We start from the raw sequence: 20,481 nt of genomic DNA, 5'->3' as shown, positions 1-20,481 counted from the left end.
CAGGCGGGGGCCATTGTGCGGCCGGGCGGCGCAGGAGCCCCCGCAGCCTCAGCCGCCGCCAGACCAGGCAGCCGAGAAGGGGGCGGGCGGGCGAGGCGAGGCGCATAAAAGGCGGCCGGAGCCCGGGCCAAGCGCAACACGCCGCGCGGCAGACGCGCAGTCCACTCCGTGCCTGGGTCGGTGCGCGCCTGGGCTGCTGGCCGGGCCGGGGCCGTCGTCGTCGGCATGCTTCTCCGGCGGGGCGCGCAGCTGGCCGAGGCGCGGGTGGCGCTCGTGCTGGCGCTCCTCTGCTCGCGGCTCCAGGTAGGTGGCCCCAGGCAGGCAGGCAGGCGCGGGCGGGCGGGGGGCGGCGTGGCGGCGGCCGGGGCTGCGGCTGAGGGGAAGGCTAAGGCGGGCGCCGCTTTGTCGCGCGCAGGTGAGCGGCGCGTCGGGCCAGTTCGAGTTCGAGGTGCTGTCCATGCAGAACGTGAACGGCGAGCTGCAGAGCGGCCACTGCTGCGACGGGACGCGCAACTCGGCCGACCGGCGCTGCACGCGCGACGAGTGCGACACCTACTTCAAAGTGTGCCTCAAGGAGTACCAGGCGCGCGTCTCGCCCGGCGGGTCCTGCAGCTTCGGCGCCGGCGCCACCCCGGTGGTGGGCGGCAACACCTTCAGCCTCAAGTTCGCGCGCAACCACGGCCGCAACCGCATCGTGCTGCCCTTCACCTTCGCCTGGCCGGTGAGTCGCCCGACACGGACGAGGCGGCCGGGGGCTGAGGAACCCGCCAGGATTAAGGGCGCCGGGTCCCGTGCTCCCGCTTCTGCGCGGCTGGCCGAGGGCAAGGCGCAGCCGAGGCCAAGACCCCCTGGCCCGCAAAGGCCATGGGGGGGGGGGGGGAGAGGAGGTCGGGCTGCCCCGGCTTTCCTCCGCACCCCTTAAGCCTCTCTTTCAGAAGGGGGGGAGGGGTTGGGGCACCACCCAGGCTAGCCGAGTGTGGACAGGACAGTTGGAGAGGGGTGTGGCCCTTTGGCAGTGTTGAGGATGCGCTGGGGGGGGGAAGGGGGTTTGCTTGGAGATGGTCTTTGCAGGGCTCCTGTGGAACTCTAAGAGCAATAATGCAACCGGCTTCTGGGGAGAAAGTGGCTGGGCGGCCTCTGGCATCTCTGGCTGCACCAGGGCAGCCGGGTTTGGCCGCATGGGCGCCGCAGCGGGTTCTGAATGAGGAGGAGAGGGGGAGGGGTTTTCTCCCCACTCCCCCCCCCATTCCTCCACTGGGAAGGATGCTGCAGTGGGCAGAGAAGATCGGGTCGCAGGTTTCATTTTTGCATTGGCTCTTTTTCTCTGAACAGAGAGAGGGGGAGGGAGGGAGGGGTGTCAAGACCCCGCCCCTTCTCCTGCCCCCATCACCCAAACCATCCTGCCCAACCCAGCCACGTATTCTGGTACTGCCTCCTATCTGCCAATAGAGCAAATATCAGCTTGTAACCCTGGGGGCTTCTCTTTCGGCTCTTGGCCTCCCCCTTCCCTTCCTGATCTTTTAAGGGTGAAACCGAGTGCACATATTCAAAGAGGGAGCCTGACAAAGTGCCACAGCAGAGTTCACAGAAGAGCTCCCTGTTTGGATCAGCAAGCCCCGTGATTTGGCCGGAAACAGATACAAACGGTTATCAAATAGGTCATCATCAAAGTATTTTCGAGCAAAGTTTGGCGAAAGAGGGGAAAGTGCTGGGTTTGAAACGCTGCCAAAAGGCGGTCGGGCTTCCGTGATGGAGCCCGACTTTTCCTTTGTTGTTGTTGCTGTCATAGGCAGGTTCTTCCAGAGCAGCCTTTCCTCAGCCTCTTGACCATTGAGAGCCCCAGAAGGGGTTGAATGTGCAGAATGTGGTTGGGAAGCAGAGCTGTGGACACGCCCACCCCGGCCCCTCCCCTCCCCACCCCCTCCAGGCCCATCATTGGCCATTTGGGGAGGAGGGTGGGCGGGTTGGCATGCCCATATATGGTCATGTCACCCAATAAAACATTTTCTTAAAAAAACATATTAGTTCACTCCCACCCATTCAGGGATCCCTTCCAGGGCTGTCAAGAAACATGGTTGTTCTTGACTGCATTTGAAGGCAGTGAAAGGGAGCCAGAGTCCAGGAGCACCTTAAGGACGAACGCAATTTGTGGGGGAGGTAGGTGCCTGAGTCCCTGCTCGCGCCTCCGGAGAGCAAGGTGGGTGGCCCTGTGAGTCTGTGGGACACAGTAGAACCCAGTAAGAGCTCAGCAGCTCCTAGAGAAATCTGTGAATGACACCTGGGATGGATGTGAATGGATCCCCCCCCTTCCTTGCATTCTGTCTCCAGAGCCTTCGCTTTTGAGCTCTTTTGCTCCCTCCCAGCCGCTTGAGCCAAGTTCCAACTGGGATGCCCTTGGACCTGCCCATCTGGGACCTGCCTCCAGCTGGGTTCGACCCTGGTCCCTCTAAGTCGGCCTTGTGGCTCAGACCGCTCTCCAGGGTGTCTCAGGCGGAAAAAGGTCTTTCCCATCTCTTGTGACCGGAACCCTTTTCAGGGGAGAGGCCGGGACTGAGTCTGGGGCCTTCCGGACGCCAGGCAGAGGCGTTGCCTCCCTGGGGAAAAGTCTCAGGGTAGAGGAGGCTTCCTTGTGAGCCAAGCATGGAGGGACTGGCCTTGTGTGAGTCTCTTCGCTCTGCCTCTGCCAGTCCTCCTGCGAGCGTCTCGTGAGGTACCCGGGGGCCGGTGGACAGCCTCCTGGGTCGCTCGCGTGGCGTTCCCAAGGCCTCTCCGGTGGCTTTTGAGCCAGTCAGATGTTGGGCTCGGTGGAGAAATGGCTACTATGAACAGTTTGCACTTGGCAAGGCATTCCTTTAAGGAGTGTTGGTCCGGCCGTGGCCCTTTCTCACGTTCTGCAGGGCTATAAAGTGCCCCCGAGAGTGTTTCTCTTTGCCTTGTTGCCAAAATAGCATCTTCTTCTTTGTCCCCTTGGCTTTCTAGGCTTCCTACCTCCCTTCTTTCAAGGTCCTGATGTCGCCTCTCGTGGCTTGTTTTGCTCAGCGTGGTGTTCCTGGGGAGCCGCACAAGTGCCTCTTCTGCAGCCGCCCTGCGCTCTCCCTTTCTCTCCGGCCGAGGCTGATGTTGCCCCAGGTTACAGCTCCGGCCAGAGGCATCTCTCCCCATAGCTTGAGCGCCCTTTTGTCAGAGGGCTGCAAGCCTTGCTCTCCTCAGTCCTTGCTTTGCTGCAGACCAACACAGCAGAAATTAACTGGGCTGTGTTCAAATCCCATGCCTCACCCTGCGGCCGCACAACTCACAAGGCACAGCAAGCCCCCCACTTTCCCCTGCTCTAGAACAGGCCCTTTTCTAGATGGATCCTGCACCAGCTCTCTTTCACGCAGAGTGTCCCAATGTGTGCTCTGCTGCTGCTGATTTTTAACAATACCCCCCCCCCCATGTTGCGAGCCATCTTGAACCCCCACATCCCAGATCCGGAGCCTCCTGCGGTGATTTCAAGAGGATTCCCCTGTCCCTTCCCTAGGGAAGTGTATTTGGGCTGCAAGTTTTCTTTTAATCTCTTTTGCACTGCCCGGGTTCCGATGAGAGCGCTTGTGAGCGAGGGCAGCCAGGGCGGCTGTGCGTTTCCTCGCGCAGACTGGAGGCTTGAATCGGTTGCTAGGAGACGGGCAGTGAAGCAGCAAGAAGGGAAAAGAAAGGAGCCCTCCGGAAGACGGGCACCTGCAGCCCCGGCCACAACAAAAGAGGGCAAGGCAAAGGCAGGCCTGGTGAGCCTTGGGGTGTTCTCTTCTGCAAGGGGCCGCCCCATCCAGAGGCCTCCTCCTTAAGTGAAGGAATCCCCGGCTCTGACATCGGTTCCGATCCGCGGGTGGCGTGCCCGCGTCCCCTGCTGCAAGCGCAGTCGTGGGTTTCCTTTGAGCCGCTTTGCAGAGTCCGTGTGTGCATGCCCACAACTCAGCTCTGCCGTCTTTAAGTCCTCCTCTCGGAAATTCCTCATGTGGTTCTGGTGTGCCCAGTGCTTTCTGGCCGTGCTTAGAAGCTTTGAAGGTGGTTTTGGCTTGCCGTGGATCCAAGTGGGTCGCCGTGTTGGTCTGAAGAAGCACAGCAAAATCAGAGTCCAGTGGCACCTTTAAGACCAACAAAGATTTATTCAAGGTGGGAACTTTCAAGTGCATGCGTAGTGAATAAATCTTTGTTGGTCTTAAAGGTGCCACTGGACTCTGATTTTAGTTTGCAATGTTTTGCTCGGGATGCAGAGCCTCTTTTAAATTTGCCTTGGTGGGCCTTGTAAAGGCAAAAAGGTGGGATACAATTCTGCAGATAAAAATCGAAATTTAAACGAGTGGAATGTTATTTGCCAGCTAAAACACCACCGCAGTTGTTCTCTGGACACATTTGGGAAAGTAAGACCAGTCTTATGTCCTTTGGGGAAGGCCTGCAGGAGATGGTCACCCTCGAGGTTTTCCTCTGAAAGTCTGCAGTTGGGGAAACCCGAAATCTGAGCTAAGGTAGATGCTTCTTTGGAGAAGGTCTTTCCCAAACCCTTTTGTCTAGTCTTTCAAAGGGTTTCAGACCTATGGAGGGGGGAGGAACCCATCCCATTGAGCCTGTCGGAATGTGTGTGGGTGGCCATTCAGCTTAAGGAACAGTTCGAAAGTGAAATTTGTGGTAGCCCGTTCGGAATTAATGGTGTTGGGAAATCCTGCATCAGGTTTTAAAAAGAGGAGGAGCAAATGGTGGGGAATGAGAAAATATTAATGGCGTGTTTAATGAGACAAAGAGTCTAGAGTGGAGCAGATCATTGTTTATATTAAGTGTTGAGATGTAAACAGTGTTGGCTTTCAGTTCATTGGGAGAGGTTTGTAATCTGGAGACAAGAGCAGATGCCGAAATCTGGCTGCATCCGTGTTTTGCACTCATTTGTTGGGATACACACAGACCTTTCACTCCGCACAGCCTTTTCTTCCTCCCCATCAAAGCCTTTTTGCAAATTGATCCAGAGTCAAGTAAAGCACATCTGAAGCATGTTGGGAGTCAAGGGGGCGAGCCCCACCCCACCTAACTCAGCGTAGGGCTGGGTGACTAGGAAGTTGGAGCTAGGCCATGCCCTGCTCCCTGCCTTTCCGGAGGGCTGCCGTCCAAGGCCTGCTTGGAACAGATTCTGGCGTGACGCACTGCCATGTGAATGGACTGTTGAGACCAGCTGTCTCAGGTGGTTCATTGAGCGGTCTTGGGGATTTAATGGTCCTACTCTGGAGTAACAAACAGTGCAGTTATGTGACGACAAAGCGTGGATGGCCAGCCTGGCTCAAAGGCCCCGCTGCCTTGTTCAGGGGGGTGTTTTTCATTGGGGGTAGGCGGTGGGTGCTGGAGGGAGCTGCCCAGGCCCTGCTAACTTGTGAGGATCCCATCCAGAGGTGCTCTGACGTGGTCTGCGGCCTCCACGTGAGAGAGCGGATGATCCATGGCCGGAGGGAGGCGTGTGATTGTTACTGAGAAGTCGAGTACGAGGCATTAGACATGGGCATGTACTAAAAGGGTCAGTGAGGAGGGTAGAAAACTTTCCAAAATAGATTTTCCCACTGAAAACGCCCCCCCCCCCCCGTAAGTGTCATCTATAATAGTTGTGGCTGTTGCAGTGTAAATGAGAATTGTTCGTGTGCGTCTAAATGTGGGACAGGATGGGTCGGGGCTTGTCTGCTGTTTGGGATCAATACAAGGTGCAGCTCTTATCTCTTGATGATGCCACTGTTCAAATGTCGCGAACTGTATTTAAATACTCCTTTATATTTTAAAAATTCAGATTTCTCATGGAAAAGCCATGTCCTTGGCCAAGGCTGGCTTTCTCAACCAGGGGCTCATGAAACCCCGGATGGCCCTGGAACGGGAGTTATTAATTTTTAATACAATTAAAAAAAAACAAACGAATACTTATAGGGTGATATGATTATATATCAGGGGGAGTCAAACTGCGGCCCTCCAGGTGTCCATGGACTACAATTCCCATGAATTGCTGGCAGGGGCTCATGGGAATTGTAGTCCATGGACACCTGGAGGGCCGCAGTTTGACTACCCCTGATATATATCGTCATGTTGAGTCCCCCACCCCCATTGCCACTGATGGGCCTGGAGGGGGTGGGGAGGGGAGAAGCCCTGGATGGGCTTGTCCACAGCTCTGCTTCCCCACCAAATTCTGCACAATCAACCCACTTCTGGGGGTTCTCCAAGGGGTTCTCGGTGGTAAAACAGTTGAGAATGACGGGGCGAGGGTGTCCCCTACCAGCTTAGCCCAGTTTCTCTCAACAGCAAATGAATATGGATGCCGGGCCCTCCGTGCTCACGGCTGCCAGATGCAGCCCTGGTTGTTCCCCCCCTTTCCCCCCCCCCTTTTTGTGCTTGGCCGGTTGGCAGGTATTCTGTCTATTAACCTTGTCACCCTGTTGTAACTGGTGCATTTAATTATCAAAGCCCTCCTTTAAGCAGGTAGGGGAGGCTCAGTGCTGAGAATAGTGGGGTAATCTTCTTGGAGCCGAGGGCTTTAAACTGACCGTTGACATCCAGCCCTGCTCTGGGCGATCCCTCTTAGGGATGGGAGGGGGCGGTGAAATTAAGCTCCCTACAGCTAAGAGTCATTTAGAGAACTCTGCCTTGGGTGGCAGAGAGGGCTCCTTATGTTTTTTTAAGAAGCTGCCTCTTCCCCCATTCTTGTTTGCTTAAAGCGCAACAGTTTGGCTGTGGAGATAAGGGCTGTCCGGCCCCCCAGACAGAGGCGGGGGGTGGCGAACGTTACCCCGTAACAATAGTGTGGCCACACTGACGGCAGGGGGGATTACCTGACATAATGAGGCCCTATCCAAGAATAATGCTCATGCAGGGCAAGCTACAGGAAACAGCCGTAGACTCAGCATAGTTTGGCTCTCGGACAAGCCTGGCCTTGGCTCCGGACAATGACCCCTTCAGCGAGGGTGCACAATGGCCCTGCCAGCAGCAATGAGCAGGGGGGTGGGCTAGAGAAGGACCAGTGGCCGCCTCTCTCTGCCAGGGTTGGGGGGCTGAAGCTTGGTGTTCCTTGCAAGTTCCCCCCTTGCTGGGAGAAAATGCAGACAGGCATCTGAGGCTCTTGGTTGTGAATTTTGGGGCCTGCTAGCCTGGGTTTGGGCCAGCCCTCATGGGCTGGAAGAGAAAAGCCTCTCTCTGGAGGACTACCTGTCGCCTCATGGTAACTACTTTCAGCTCCCTTAGCTGTGGTTGGGTTCCGTCAAGTGTTTCTGACGCATAGTGACTTTCTGAACAGGCCGCCATCCCGTGCTGTCCGCAGATATTTCTTTACATTTTTGTAAGGCCAATCCACTTTATGTTATTATTCATTATTTATTTATTACGTATGTGCGTAACTCACATGCCTTTGCTCCCAATAGGCTTAGAAGGCTTTGGTGCCATTGCTCTCAAATAAGATCTGTGCCCTCTTGAGTCGAGGTGCTGATGGCTACACGTACAACGGGCGATGGGAGTCTCCTGGGTCTTTCAGCCAGGTGGTCCTTCCAGCTGTATTCTGTAGCCTGAACAGTATGGTTCTGTCCCACCGACAGGAGTCCTTTAACCCAGCAGCCAGAGAAACAGGGCATGGTGCGAAAAGTAACAGCTGGGGCTTAAAAAACCAAACATGCTATTCAGTAAGAGTGTTTGTTTGTTTCCAGGCGAATGAAGATTCAGGGTGTCACAGTGTGGAACTCCCTGCCGATCTCTTTAGAAATGGGAATGAGGTGGACTCGTGGGGCAGAGGGCCCAGTGGGTGGCGGTGGGTGGGGGAAGGCTCTGTTATCCTCAGTGGCTCTGTCGCGGGCCTTCCAGGGCGGGGGGCCGGCCTCAGGACCCTTGGCCTGATCTGGCTAGACTTCTTCAGTTCTTTAATGAATGTAAAACTCCCAGCTGTGTGGTGAGCAGGAAAATCCTGCTCTGCTGCATGCTGCATCATCCGCTATGGGGCTAGACTTGAACCTGGGACCTTCAGATAAAATCTGAGCTACAAAGTACCGTAAGTTATTCCAGCTCTCGCTGGGGAAAACAGACCAAGGGTGAGGTGCGTGGGAAAGGGAACCGCAGCCAGTGAGCGGCAGATTCGTGGCCAGGCTTTTCCCCAGGCTGCTGGAATGTGTTGGGGGGGGCAGGGGGTGAGCGTCTCACCGTCAGATGACATGAAAGGGAACTTTGGCTTCCGTTTTTTGGAAGGGGGTGGGAATGCTGGGACCTTCTTCTGTCAGCCTGGTTAATGCAGAGAGAGAACCTGGCAGTTCGAATGTACCGCTCTTGATAGCTATGTATTTTTTTCAAAATGGGGAGTGCCTTAAAAAATCCAGTGTGGGATGGGTGCCCCCCGACCACCGGCTCTTTCTGTCGAGTGCCGGGTGCCATGAGCTGGTGCTTCTGCAGACAACCAGGCTGTCCCACAGTGGGGCACGGAGAGGACACCAGTCTAGCCCAAAGGGGTCTGTTTGAGGTCTTGCCGTCACGGTCATGTAGTGTTGCCCACTCTGCTGCCGCTGCTGCTGCTGCTGCCGCTGATCCTTGGTGGGGGGAGGCACGGTGCGCCCCTTGACAGCGGCAGGCAAGGCGGGTCGAGAGAGGGGAGGGCCCTGGAAGTGCTGCCCCGGGAGGGAGTGGGCGCGGCTGTGACCAAGGTTGCCCAGTGGCTTAGCACGGCGGAGCCAGGGAAAGGAAAGGGCAACTCTGCCACCGGTCCGGTCTCCGAGGGTGACAAACAGAACTTTCCCAAATTGCCATTTGTGCCTTGGAATCTGGCCAGATGACCTGTGAGGAGTCCGGGGCAGGAGTGGGTAACTCCGTGCTGAGCCATGCGCATCCTCCTCCCAGGGCCCGTCATAGATTGGGGGAACTGTGCCTGGGGGCTGTTTCAGAGCTTCAGCTGTTCTATTCAGTCCACGGTCCTGATCCAAACAGGGCCCCCATTTGGAGAGCCACTGAGGCGGAACTTGGTTGTATTTTCCAGTTAGACCTTGACGGGTCGATTTGTAACGGCCTCATTCGACAGACAAATCTTTTATTGCTAGTCTTCCCTGCAAGTCTTAAAGGCGCTCATGCGGGAGTCAGTCTCCTTACGTGCCTTGGGGTGGGTTTTCCTAAATGCTCTTTGTTCGTTGCTGACCAGGGCTGTGGCAGCAGTTCCAGGCCTAGTTTTGTTGAGGTGCTAAACCTTCTCCTGGGCTACGTTCCCTCAGGCGAGGACCTTTGAATGCCACTTCCACAATGCCCCGGAAGCCCCTTCTCTTGAGATGGTGGGTCTTTGGAGACGGCTTCTGTCCTACTCTTCTCCCTGCTGTGATACTGTTTGTGGCGGCAAGTATTCAGTCACCTGCCACCTGAAGAGGACACCTCAGGGGCACAGGTTTCTCTCTCTGGTGGCAGTGAGCCTGGGAATGGCAGCCAGACCCCCACCAGCAGGTGACTTCTGTTTTAGCTCCTGGTTCCACGGTGACGATCTGAACTTTCTCCTTTTTGTTCGTATCCTTAAGCCTCTGGCCTTAGAAGGGTCTGGATTTGTCTGGGGTATGTTGTTGCAACCAGATTTTGTTGCGTGGCCACGGCACGTGTAGTCGCATGCCACGGCTGAGTTGCCGCATCTGAACGTGTGGCCCAGCGCTGGCTTTTCTGGCTTTCCGTCTCCTGGCCAAGGCCTGAGTTGTGGCAATTAATTGGGGGTGAGTCTGCAGTCGTTGAGTGGTGACTTGTTGCCATGTACTTCATTCTGATGGCCTGAAGGTTCAGGATGTGGAATTCTTGTGTCTGACTGGAGTATTTATTCAGAGATGTCCAAGGGTCAGACATGGGCATGGGAAAATTGAAGCCTCTTTGCTTGGCTTGCATTCCTTGGATATCTTAATTGTTGATCTATGGAGTGGGGATGGATGCACACCTCTTAACCCTCTAGCATCTCGGTGGTGTGCAGTTCTCCAGGCGAAAGGCCTGTTCATGGGTGCCTCCATATCGGCTGTCTCTTTTTAGAGATAGGTCAGGAAACATCTTTGTAAAGGCAGAACATGAGAAATCTTTTATTAAGTTACATGATGCAACACAAATGCGCAAGTGGTTGCATTGGGTTTGGGGGTTTGCAGCTGAAAGGGTTTCTTTGCACCCAGGGATTCTACCACTTGACCAAAAACTTAGATAAGTTCCTGGTTTTTTAAAATTTTTATTCCCACTTCATTTTCTAAGCTGGCAGTGGCATTCTTTTTGTTGCTGTTTGGCTTTGTGGGTTTTCTAAACCAAGCCAACCCTGCCGGAGCAAAATCCCTGTGCTGTGCCAGACAGTGGTCCCACCAGGTGTGTCGGAGGAGTGACTCCTCGGAAGAGGTGCTGCCTTTCCTTTTCTCCCACGGGGTGGGCGTGTAAACAAAGCCCAGACCCAGCTCGGAGCTGTTGCCACAGTGCTCTCTCTCCCTCTCTCCAACGATTATGCAAGACTGTGATGAAAATATCCTCCCAGCTGGAGGTAGCTTGAGTGGCCATAATTGGGCCTTTGTTTTTTTTTTGGGGGGGGGGTATATATTTTTCCCGTGGTATGCTTCCAACTTGCTCAGACACGTTGTGGCGGCTGTGTGCCTTGACATGAGCAGAGCTCTCCGGCAATTAATCCGAGGTGGGAAAGTGCCTGGGCAGGAAGAACCGCCCTCAGTTTGCGTGGGCTGGGTGCTTGGGCATTGCCCTTGCGGCAGGAGGGGGCTGTGGCATCTCCCGGGATTTCTCCTCATGGGTTGAGAAGTTGTGACCTGGGGAAGGAAGCCTGTGGGTTGTGTGGTGGTAACACAATTGGAATGCGGGAGGGGGGGAGGGGAGTCAGGCACCGTTTACGAGATGGGCATGTGCCTTGGCTTGCCCAGATATGCTTACTTTTCTAAGCATTTTCCCACAGTTATCAGTGAATGAAATGGAATCCTTGTCTGCTTTCAATATGAAACATATTTAGGCTGCCGTCCAACACTGTGCCTTTTCTCTCTCTTTTTTTTTTTAAACCTGGCTCCCCCCCCCCCTTTTCATTCAGAGGCTGCCTGCTGAGCTGAGTCGTGAGAAATTTCTGTGCTGCTGACTTTCCCCCCTTTTCTTTTTAAGGCAGCCTCTTGCTTCTTACACCTTGCAGTTGTTTGCTTTCCTTTTACGAAAGTTTCTTGTTTCTGGCGACATTTAATTCCCTTCTGCTGCTCTGGTGTGGGAAGGAGGCGCAAGATGCGTTCAAGCTCTGGAGTCACAATTTTCGTTTTCATTGCCCAAGTTGAGAGTTGCCTCCCTGCTGACCGAATGCTTACGCCTGATCCCTGGAAGACTTGGCACTTTCTCTTGAGGTGCACATTCTGCTGAATGCTGTGGGGCCTGGCCTGTGGCCTTCTCCTCAAGGTCATTGGAAACCACTCAAACCCAAAACTGACCTTCGAGCCTCTGAGATTCCAGTGGGGGCAGCTGAGTTGGCCTAAAGGAGTAGAGCAAAGTTTGAGTCCCATCGCCTGATGGTCCTCTTCCAAATTTAGGACTTTTAGGACCAACAAAGTGAGATTCCGGGTACAGCCTTTTGTCGACACATGCAGCGTTTCCAATGTCTTTGGGTGACTAGAGAGCTTATAGTGAGGGCTTCTGTGTGTGTGTGTGTGGGGGGGGGGTTTCTCTTAAAATACCATCTGCAACTTTGGGGTCCTGGGTGAGCTCTGGGGCCCAGGGGAGCAGCAAATTCCAGTTCCGTTTAGTGTGTCTTGTAAAAGAGGTGCTTGCTGGCTATGGGTGCTTGAGTCATGGGTGGGATCCAGAGTCGTGTTTCCATGTTCCTGAGGGTCCCTTGTCTCCCAGGAGCAGGATTTGGCAGAGACTCTGGATTGGATCCAACTTGAAGGCGTGTTTTCCCCTAAAGAGGTGCAGTCTGTCTGTCCTCTTTGATGCCACCATTCCTTGATCAGGTTAGGGGGCTGGTTTTGTTGTCCCTTTCCTCCTGGCAAAATCTGGTGAGGTAGGCTACGCAGAGAGAAATGGAAGAGAGCAAGAGGTAACCTGGGGATTTCATGGCTTCCGGGGGCTTCCTCATCAACCATGGTACTCCCTAAGCCACACTGGCTCTTGCAATCTGCAATGAAAACCAGGATGGCAAAGTATTTTTCCTTACAGAATAATTGGTGGTAGTGGGGGAATGGGGGGGGGGAATTTCCCACGTCCCACGTCCCACTTAAGCCTTTTGAACTCCACACGGTTCCTTTATGGGATCCTTGTACATTGGAGAGGTGCAGGATCAGGATATGATGGCCATGGGGGCTCAACCAGTTTTTAAAAAGTAGCTGACCTAGAATCTCATTCAGTTTGTCTTCTGTGTAGGCTTGTGGGGAGCGGGGGCTGACCTTTAGGAGAAAATTTGCTGGGCATTTGGATGAGTTCTCAAGCATGCAGCAGCTTGGAGTTTCTTTCATTTCTCCCCTCTTTCCCCCCTCCCCCCATATGGGGAGGGCCCACTCACTTTTCCCCCCCTTTTGAGAGGCTGTTTGGTCCCTTTCTCTCCCTCCCCCCTCCTCTCCTTCCTCAATTCATCCTTTCCTTAGTTACCTGATACTTGTGGGAGCAGCGATGGGCAGACAAAAGCATTCAAAGGGGGTGCTGAAAAGCAAGTCTCTGGAGATTCTGACTGCTGGCAGGCCTGTCCCAGCAGCCCCGCTCGGTGGCTTTTCCCCCTTCCTGGATGAGAAAAGCTGATCTTTTGTGACTGTTGGCCCCCTTTTACTCCCTCCCCCGCCCAAGCGGTCTTCCTTCTCGGAAATGTTCTTGTTGCGCTTAACTTGAAGATGCTCCTGAGCTTGGGAATGCCGAACTTCCTGGCTAAGTATGTCAGACGCATTAGTGATGACAAAGATAAGGAGACCCTTCACCTTAAATCGCTTGAGCCAGACTGGATCAGGTAGCTTAAGCAGCTGTGAGAAGGATCACATTGGCCTCCGCGGGTAATCTAGTGCCTGTTGGGTGTGCAGAAGTAACCTTAAGAGAGGAGGTGTGTGTGTGTGTGTGTGTGTGTGTGTGTGTGTGTGGCCGTGGCTGTTGCTTCCCCTTTAAGTGCTTCTAAACAGTGGCCAGGCCAAGACTGCACCTGCCTCTTAAAGGCTAACAAGTGTCTCTTACTGTTTTGCAGAGATCCTACACGCTGCTGGTGGAGGCCTGGGATTTCAGTAACGACAGTCTTCGTGAGTATGGCTCTTCTGTCATTCTGTGGTTCATTTCCCTGCCCTGTTTCGTAAAAGCTGGTAGTAAAGAAGGGGGTCAACGCAGCGTGTGCAGAGAAATTCCTTGTCCCGAGGTTCTTCAGAAGAGCCACAAATGGTCAAGTTGTTCAGCCTAATTGTGACAGTTCCTCCTCCAGCTTTGATGGCCATAATTACACACAGCGGAAGACTTTATTTCCATGCTGGGCTTACAGCCTGGAGAGGGATTTTATCTAGTTAGCAATGCTACCTCCGCCCTGTATGGCGGGGGCCACTGATGGATCACTTTTTATAGGGGGCCACTGATGCATCACTGGCAGTCTTCAAGCAAAGGTTGGAGACACACTTTTCTTGGATGCTTTGGGCTGATCCTGCGTTGAGCAGGGGGTTGGACTAGATGGCCTGTATGGCCCCTTCCAACTCTAGGATTCTATAGCTGTGGGTAGGTGGCAGACAGCGCATGTGAATCAGAAGTGGGTCAACACCAGAAGAGTCCTGCTGGATCAGACCAGTAGTCCATCTGGCTTGCCACATCTGCATGGAGGATTATGGTCTTCATAACAAGTATTGCTGGGTGCCGTTTTTCAGAGACCCCCAAAGGTCCTTGCTGAAGGAATGATGGCAATTTTGCTAAAGAAACTGTGTTGGGACATGGGTGCCCTTCTTGTTGTCCTGCAGAATCCCTGCTTCCCATTTTGACCTGGCTGGTTCTTCTTCCCATTGTCTCAGGCGTCATTTCTGTTGTCCAGCCCCCCTCCGCACAAATAATCCTAGATGCTTTTCTACAGTTGTCTGTAATACAAATTATATCAGTGGGTTCAGTCTCTAATCCACTGCCACAGGCAGCAACCAGAACAAACGTAAATTGGCAGTGGGGCTGTGAAGAGGCTCCACACACTGGTAAGCAACGCTGCCAAGAAGGAAGTTTCTGAGAAGGAAGATGACTTTGGGGGAGGGAAGAGGAGGCCAACCGTCACCCAACTGTCCATCAGTGCCTCTTCCTCCAGAAGAGTCACGTTTTGTCTTGAACCTCCTCCCGTTCCTGGCCTCTGGAAAGCCTTCCCAGGGAGAACAGAGTCTGGGGAACTTCAGCACTGACATTTAAAACTTCACGGTGCTTTGAACCTTGCTGTGAATGTTGGAACTTGGCTTAGAGTCAAAAGTAAATGGCTTTCAGAATCTTGCTGCTCTTCCTGGAACTTTTTTACCATAAATGTTAAGTGGCGTCTGCTTCGTGTGACTTTTTGCACAGGCTGCTTGCCCCTTGGAAGAGCCTGTTCTCAAGGACATCCCCCACCCCCAACTCCTGTCGCTAGATGGATGGCAGTGCTTTGGCCAGCATGTGTTCTTAGAAGTATTCAGGTAGATACAATAGGGCTATGCGCTCCGGCTGCTTTGGCAAGCACCGCAGCCTGAGGTGGCCAGCGCTGCAGTGCAGAGCCGGCGATGGTGCACCTGCCAGTGCCCGCAGGCAAACGCAGAGCTCTGTGCCTGCATGTTGGTGCCGGCTGGTGCCCCAGCGCCATCCCACCTTGGGCTGCAGTGTTTGCCAAAGTGGCCGGAGCGCACCACCCTAACAGTTTCAGAGAGTAGCCATGTTCATCTGCAGTAGAACAGCTACTGGACTCAGATCAGGTATATGCAGTTTTCTCGCTGGGTATGAAGTTCTTCTTGCCCTTAAGAGCAAGAACTTAAGAGAAGCCATGATGGATTGAGCCAATGGCCCATCCGGCCCAACACTGTGTCACACAGTTGCCAAGTGCATGTGCTCTCAGCAGCCCTCCTACTGTTGTCCCAGCACCAAGAAGACAGAGCATCTCTTCTCCAGATGTTATCCAACCCCCTCTTGAAACGGTGTGTTCTTGTAGCCATCACTGCTTCCTGCAGCAGTGAGGGAACTTCACGTGTTAAGGGGACCCATAAGCCCAACGTTGTTCTTGAAATGGGGGGGGGGGGGTTGGGAGGCATTGCTGAGAGGGAGAGACCAGCTTCCAGAATCCCCTAGATGTACTTGGGGCCTAATGGAGTAAATTGTGCTCTTAGCTGCTGTGCATATGCATGGTGTTCAAAGATTCGGTAAATATATGGATGAGTTCATTTAACTTAAAAAACAAGACCAGGCAATGTTAGACCTCTGCTGGACAGGAGGTGGGGCGACTTAGTCATTGTTTGGCCCTTGCACTTCTCTGCCTTTGGGTTCAGTATCTTCCCAAATGGTTGTGTCGGCCACCCATGACTCTGTGACCTGGACCCGTTCAGAGAGATCCAGCGGAGTAATAGCAGAGTTCGAAGAATGCTTTTCCCAGCAGGAAGCCCATGGATTAAAAACTGGACTGACTTCTGTTCATTACTGCTCTCTGAAATCCCGCTTGCAGCATTGTTGCATGCCAGGCTGCTGTAGTTAGAATCATAGAATCATAGAATCCTAGAGTGGGAAGGGGCCATACAGGCCATCTAGTCCAACCCCTGCTCAATGCAGGATTAGCCCAAAGCTTCTAGAGCCCCCAAGAGAGCCAGTTTGGTGTAGTGGTTAGGAGTGCGGACTTCTAATCTGGCGAGCTGGGTTCAATTTTGCGCTCCCCCACATGCAGCCAGCTGGGTGACCTTGGGCTCGCCACGGCGCTGATAAAACTGTTCTGACCAGCAGGAATATCAGGGCTCTCTCAGCCTCACCCACCTCACAGGGTGTCTGTTGTGGGGAGAGGAAGGGAAGGCGACAGTAATCCCCTTTGAGACTCCTTCGGGTAGAGAAAAGCGGCATATAAGAGCCAACTCTTCTTCTTCTTCTAGGCGGTTCTCTGCTCAGGGTTGCACAGTATAGTGCAGAGCGTTGGCACTCAGAGAGCCGTCATTTGATAGGCAGACGAAAGGAGGCGCAGGGCCCTTTCAGGTGGTGCTGGGTGGATTCGGCCGAGCGATGCCTGCCTTTGAAAGGAAGCTCTTGTTTTCAGGAAGATCCAAAGTTCTTTTTGTTTGGGAGCCTGTGCTGTCTCTGCTTTGAATAGATCTCATCTTTATTTCATGAAACAGAAAATTTCCAAGGCTTCACAATGAATCCTTTATTTCTCTTCCTATTCTGGAGGCAAACTAGTCTTCCAACAAAAAATGTCAAGACGCATTTCCATGAGCAAGATGTCTGACCAACGTGAAATGTGGACTTGCACATGTTCCTAATTAAACCTTCAAGGCTTGCAATGTGTTTGTGTTTCAGTCGGGTCGCCCAAGTGACCCTGCCGTGAATGCAGTTGTGCATGTGGCTTTGTTCACCGATAAGAAACCTTTAGTGGGTCATATAGAACTTAAGCCTGGAAGAAGCTCCTTAAAGACTCACCCTGCTTATGCCGGCAGGTGAGCTTCCAGGAGTCTCTGCTTCTCGTCTGAAGAACCACAGATTTCTTTCCTCTTGAAAGGTGCTCCTTTCTGCTACTGTAGACAGGTTAACTTGGTTACCCATCTTGATAGACAACAAACAGTAACTTGTACATTTTTTTCTTTCTAATGTATATTTTTTTTAAAAAACCACCAAAACCCCATTCTGTTAAGAGGTTCAACCTGGTTTAAAGCCCCTAGAAAAACTTGATAGAAACACCTGGAGGGATGTATAATTTCCACATCCTCCAAATTTCAGCAAAAGAAGATTTAAAAAACTTAATATGCCATTTAAGATTGTCAGTTAAGAAAGTTAAAAATGGAATTTTTGCCCCCAAATTGGATCCTTAAGACATGGGATCAAGGGTCAGATCTAGAGTGCCTTGCTTCCAGGAAGCCCTGGCTTAAGTCTGCTTTGCCAGCAAGAAGCAACTATAGCCCTGCCCCCTAGCAAAAGAACAAAACAAAACAAACCCAGTCTGAGAAGGGGAGGCTGGCAGAGGGAAAATACTGAGGCATTGTCAAAGATGGACTTGGTTAACATTTCCCAGGCAAAGGAAGAATAGCAGTAGGGAATGCCACGCCTTGAAAGCCTCTGCAGCCAGTGGAAAGCCTCCATCCAGTTGTAGCCCACTTACGGTGACTCTGTAGAGTTGTCCAGATGTTTGCCATTGGTTGCCTCTGTGTAGCAACCCGGACTTGCTTGGCGGTCTCCCTTCCAAGCATTAACCAGGAACAAACCTGCTTAGCTTCTGAGCTGTGGCAAGATTGGACTAGCCTGGATCATCCAGGCCGAGTGTTGGATTAGCAAGTCATATATCTGACAGCTTGGATGTGAAGGCAGGATTGGAGCATGTCCAAAGAATGTGCTCCAAGCTTCATTTGTGTGTGTGTGTTGTTGCTCCAGCAGAGGACGGAAGAAGGTGGAGAGTACTTATCAATATGTCATTGATATACCCTGCGGTTTTGGCCTGATTGTTGCTAGCGCAGTGTCTTCTTTGTGTATTCTGTTTCTGCTCCAACTGGGACATTCTGTGTAACTTTCTCCCTGGGTAAGGCAGACTTAGGTCCTGCTGTTTCATTCCTTCAGCATACTCAAAATCAGTGGAATGGCAGTTTTGTTGGTAGTGTTGGTGCTGCAGGAGTGCCACAGAATGAGTTTGGAAAGATTAGAAAGATTTGTTGTGTGCTTGGAGGCAGTGGGAGAAGAGGCTTTTGGAGGATTGGGAGATGGAATCCACTGATGTCCCTAAGCACCCTGGAGGCAGCTTTTCTGAGGAACATGGATGTTCTACACTCAAGAGCAACCATACCCTTGCCTTAGTATGACTCATCCGGCTATCTTTTTTACATTGATCTCTGATCTGATTAGTGTGAATCCACACCCTGAAAATCTCTATGTGTTTCAGTGTGGAAGAGGACTCCTAATTTTGATTTAAGTTGCCTCTCCTGTGTTGGGGATTAAGTAGATCTTAGTATGGAAACTCATCTTTTTTTCAGTGGTAGTGGTGGGAGACTGTCTTCTCAAGTCAGAGCTGGCTAATGGTGACCCCTTATGGGGTTTTCAGGGCAAGAGACATTCAGAGGTGGTTTGCCATTGCCTGCCTCCAGGAAATGATGAGATTGGGCTGCCCTGGGCCATCCAGGTCACGGCAGATAACCCTAGGTGGCTTGCCATTGCCTGCCTCAGCGTAGCAGCCCCTGGACTTCCTTGCTGGTCTCCCATTCAGTTACTAACCAAGGTCAACCCTGCTTAGCTACCAAGATCTGGCTAGACTGCAGTAGCTTGGGCCATCCAGGTCAGGGTGTTCCCCCCAATGCTTCGCTTCAGCTCAGGAAAGTATAGCCTGAGAATGTGGTAAGAAGTCATGTACTTCAGTCAGGCCCATCATCAAGGGATCTAATCAATGTTTATACAGAAGGTCATCTTGCATCCCATCGTGAGTGCCGTGATGGAAGAGAGGCTGGAGGAGAAATCAGAGGGGGATTTAAGAGTGCATAGCTCTGTTTAGGGCTCCACTGCTAGTCTCTCTGCCTGCGGGTGCAGAGGCACTTAAGAGTAATGGAATTAACGCACAGCACAGAAGCAAAACTACATCGAGATCTTAGGCAAAGCCTTGGCTTCCTAAAGCAATACGGATGATCTTGCGGGGTAAACTTACTCCGAAATATCCTCCCCCGCTCCCTGCTTTCATCCTGGTGCTCTATGCTACAGTTTCTCCCATTTCTTTCTTTTTTAATTTAAATTCAGAGCATGTGATTCCCCCTTGACGAACAGGAAGTATAAAGATCACTTTTCTTTCTCGGCGGCTCTGCGGCGTCTGCCGCCATGGCATTGCAAGAGGTTGACCTTCCCTCTTTGTGGCCTGCTAATGCCAGGTTTGCAGAACTCTGGACTAATTTCCTTGGGTTGGTCTGCGCCACCAAGATGAGAGCTGGAGGAAGAACATGTGGAAAATTGGCCCAAGCTGGTTACTAGAGTGTCTGCTCCCCCCCCCCCCGCCCCCCGTGGTGGCTCATAGTTGGCCAGTCCTTCTGCAGGCAGCGAAGAGTCTCTCTCTCTTCCTTTCTGCTGGGGATGTCAAGAAGCTCAGCTGTGAACAGGGTTGTGTAAGTGAACGTGGCCTTCAGTAAAGATTGTGAACACGCAACAGTTTGTATCCAGTGGCTCCTCTAAGACCAACACAGCTTTTGTGTGCCTGCACACAACAGCTGATGCGTTGAATAATAAAACTTGGTTGGTCTCAGCGGTGCCCCTGGACTCAGACCTTCTTCATCTGCTCCAGACTAACATGGATGGTGAACACAGGCTAGAAACCACCCTGGCATTGGCTCCTCCTGTGTTGTGCTTCCATGGCCATGATTCCGTGCAGAGACTCAAGGGGCAGTCGATCTTGTTTGTTGACCTCTGTGAATTGGCCCTAGAAAGGAGATGTTGTAACCAAGAAAGGTACCGCATAAGGTGGGAGAGATCTGCACTCTTGAGCCAACTCAGTTGAATGTGTGCTGCTTCACATTATCGTGGTGGTGGATTGCAGTTAATGCTGTTCTTGGTCAGCTTAGGGAAGGTGGCTTCCTCACTTTCTGCACCGTTGTGTCACAAGGTACTTCTGGGTAGAGTTTCATTCATTAGCGAAGTGTGGCGAGCACGCACCTCGTAAGACAGTGTCAGATGGTTGCCGTTGCGAGACAGAACAACAAAGTGAAATACCACAGATATGTACAATGTTCCAAGCAAACGTGAACTATTCGGGGTTGGGCGGGGGTTCTTGCTAAAGGGCCTGGGAACCCAGCCCTCTGGAGTGTGGAAGTGCCCACCCAGTGCTCTGTTAACAGAGACCTTTCCGCTGGTTTCCAGAAAGGAGCTGGGCATGTTTTTGTGTTGGCAGGTAAAATGAAAAGTAGGTCATTTCTGGGCACGCCGAGTGCCTCCGCTGTGCTGAGAAGGGAGGCCTCTTCTTCCTTAAGCCTGCTTGTCTGGAGCTCTTCTGGCTCCTGTCCGTCGAGAGTAAACAGGCGGCTGCAAGCCAGCTACCGTGTGCCGCCCGAGGGCTTGATAAATACTATGGGCATCATATTAATAGGTGGCTAATCAGAGCAAAGTGCCGGCAGAACCACTGGCGAACTCTAGGTGTATTCTTCTTGGTTTTTCTGCCACCTTCTAATTGCAAGTTGCGTGTCTCGCTTCGGTTTTCAGTTTCTTCTAGCCTCAAGAATTTAAGTTGAACGTTTTCCCATCGGTTTGCTGACCAGACTCCCTTTTCCCCTCAGCGTACGGTTCAGTGTGCAGCAGGGTGGCCTTTATGGCCTCTAAAATGTACAGGAGGCATTTTAAAAGTGCTTAATCAAACAGCTAATGTAGTATTTCCCCCATCGT

At 52.6% G+C, this 20,481-nt stretch overlaps 1 protein-coding gene across 2 annotated transcripts in view; it reads left to right on the top strand.

The window, feature by feature from the left end:
* Positions 1-20,481, top strand: part of JAG1 (jagged canonical Notch ligand 1) — a 55,258-nt gene continuing 34,777 nt past the window's right edge. Inside the window, exons 1-3 of one of the 2 annotated variants that reach the window (XM_077315913.1) lie at positions 1-303; positions 416-721; positions 13,166-13,217. In XM_077315913.1, coding sequence (XP_077172028.1) covers positions 226-303; positions 416-721; positions 13,166-13,217 — 436 coding nt within the window. In that variant the 5' untranslated portion in view covers positions 1-225. The remainder of the gene's footprint in view (positions 304-415; positions 722-13,165; positions 13,218-20,481) is intronic. The other variant, XM_077315924.1, reaches the window with a different exon arrangement.

The sequence above is a fragment of the Paroedura picta genome, chromosome 1 (genome assembly GCF_049243985.1).
Source record: "Paroedura picta isolate Pp20150507F chromosome 1, Ppicta_v3.0, whole genome shotgun sequence".
In the NCBI taxonomy this organism is placed as follows: Eukaryota; Metazoa; Chordata; class Lepidosauria; order Squamata; family Gekkonidae; genus Paroedura; species Paroedura picta.
The sequence above is the reverse complement of the archived record's forward strand: the minus strand, read 5'-3'. Positions and strand labels throughout refer to the sequence as shown.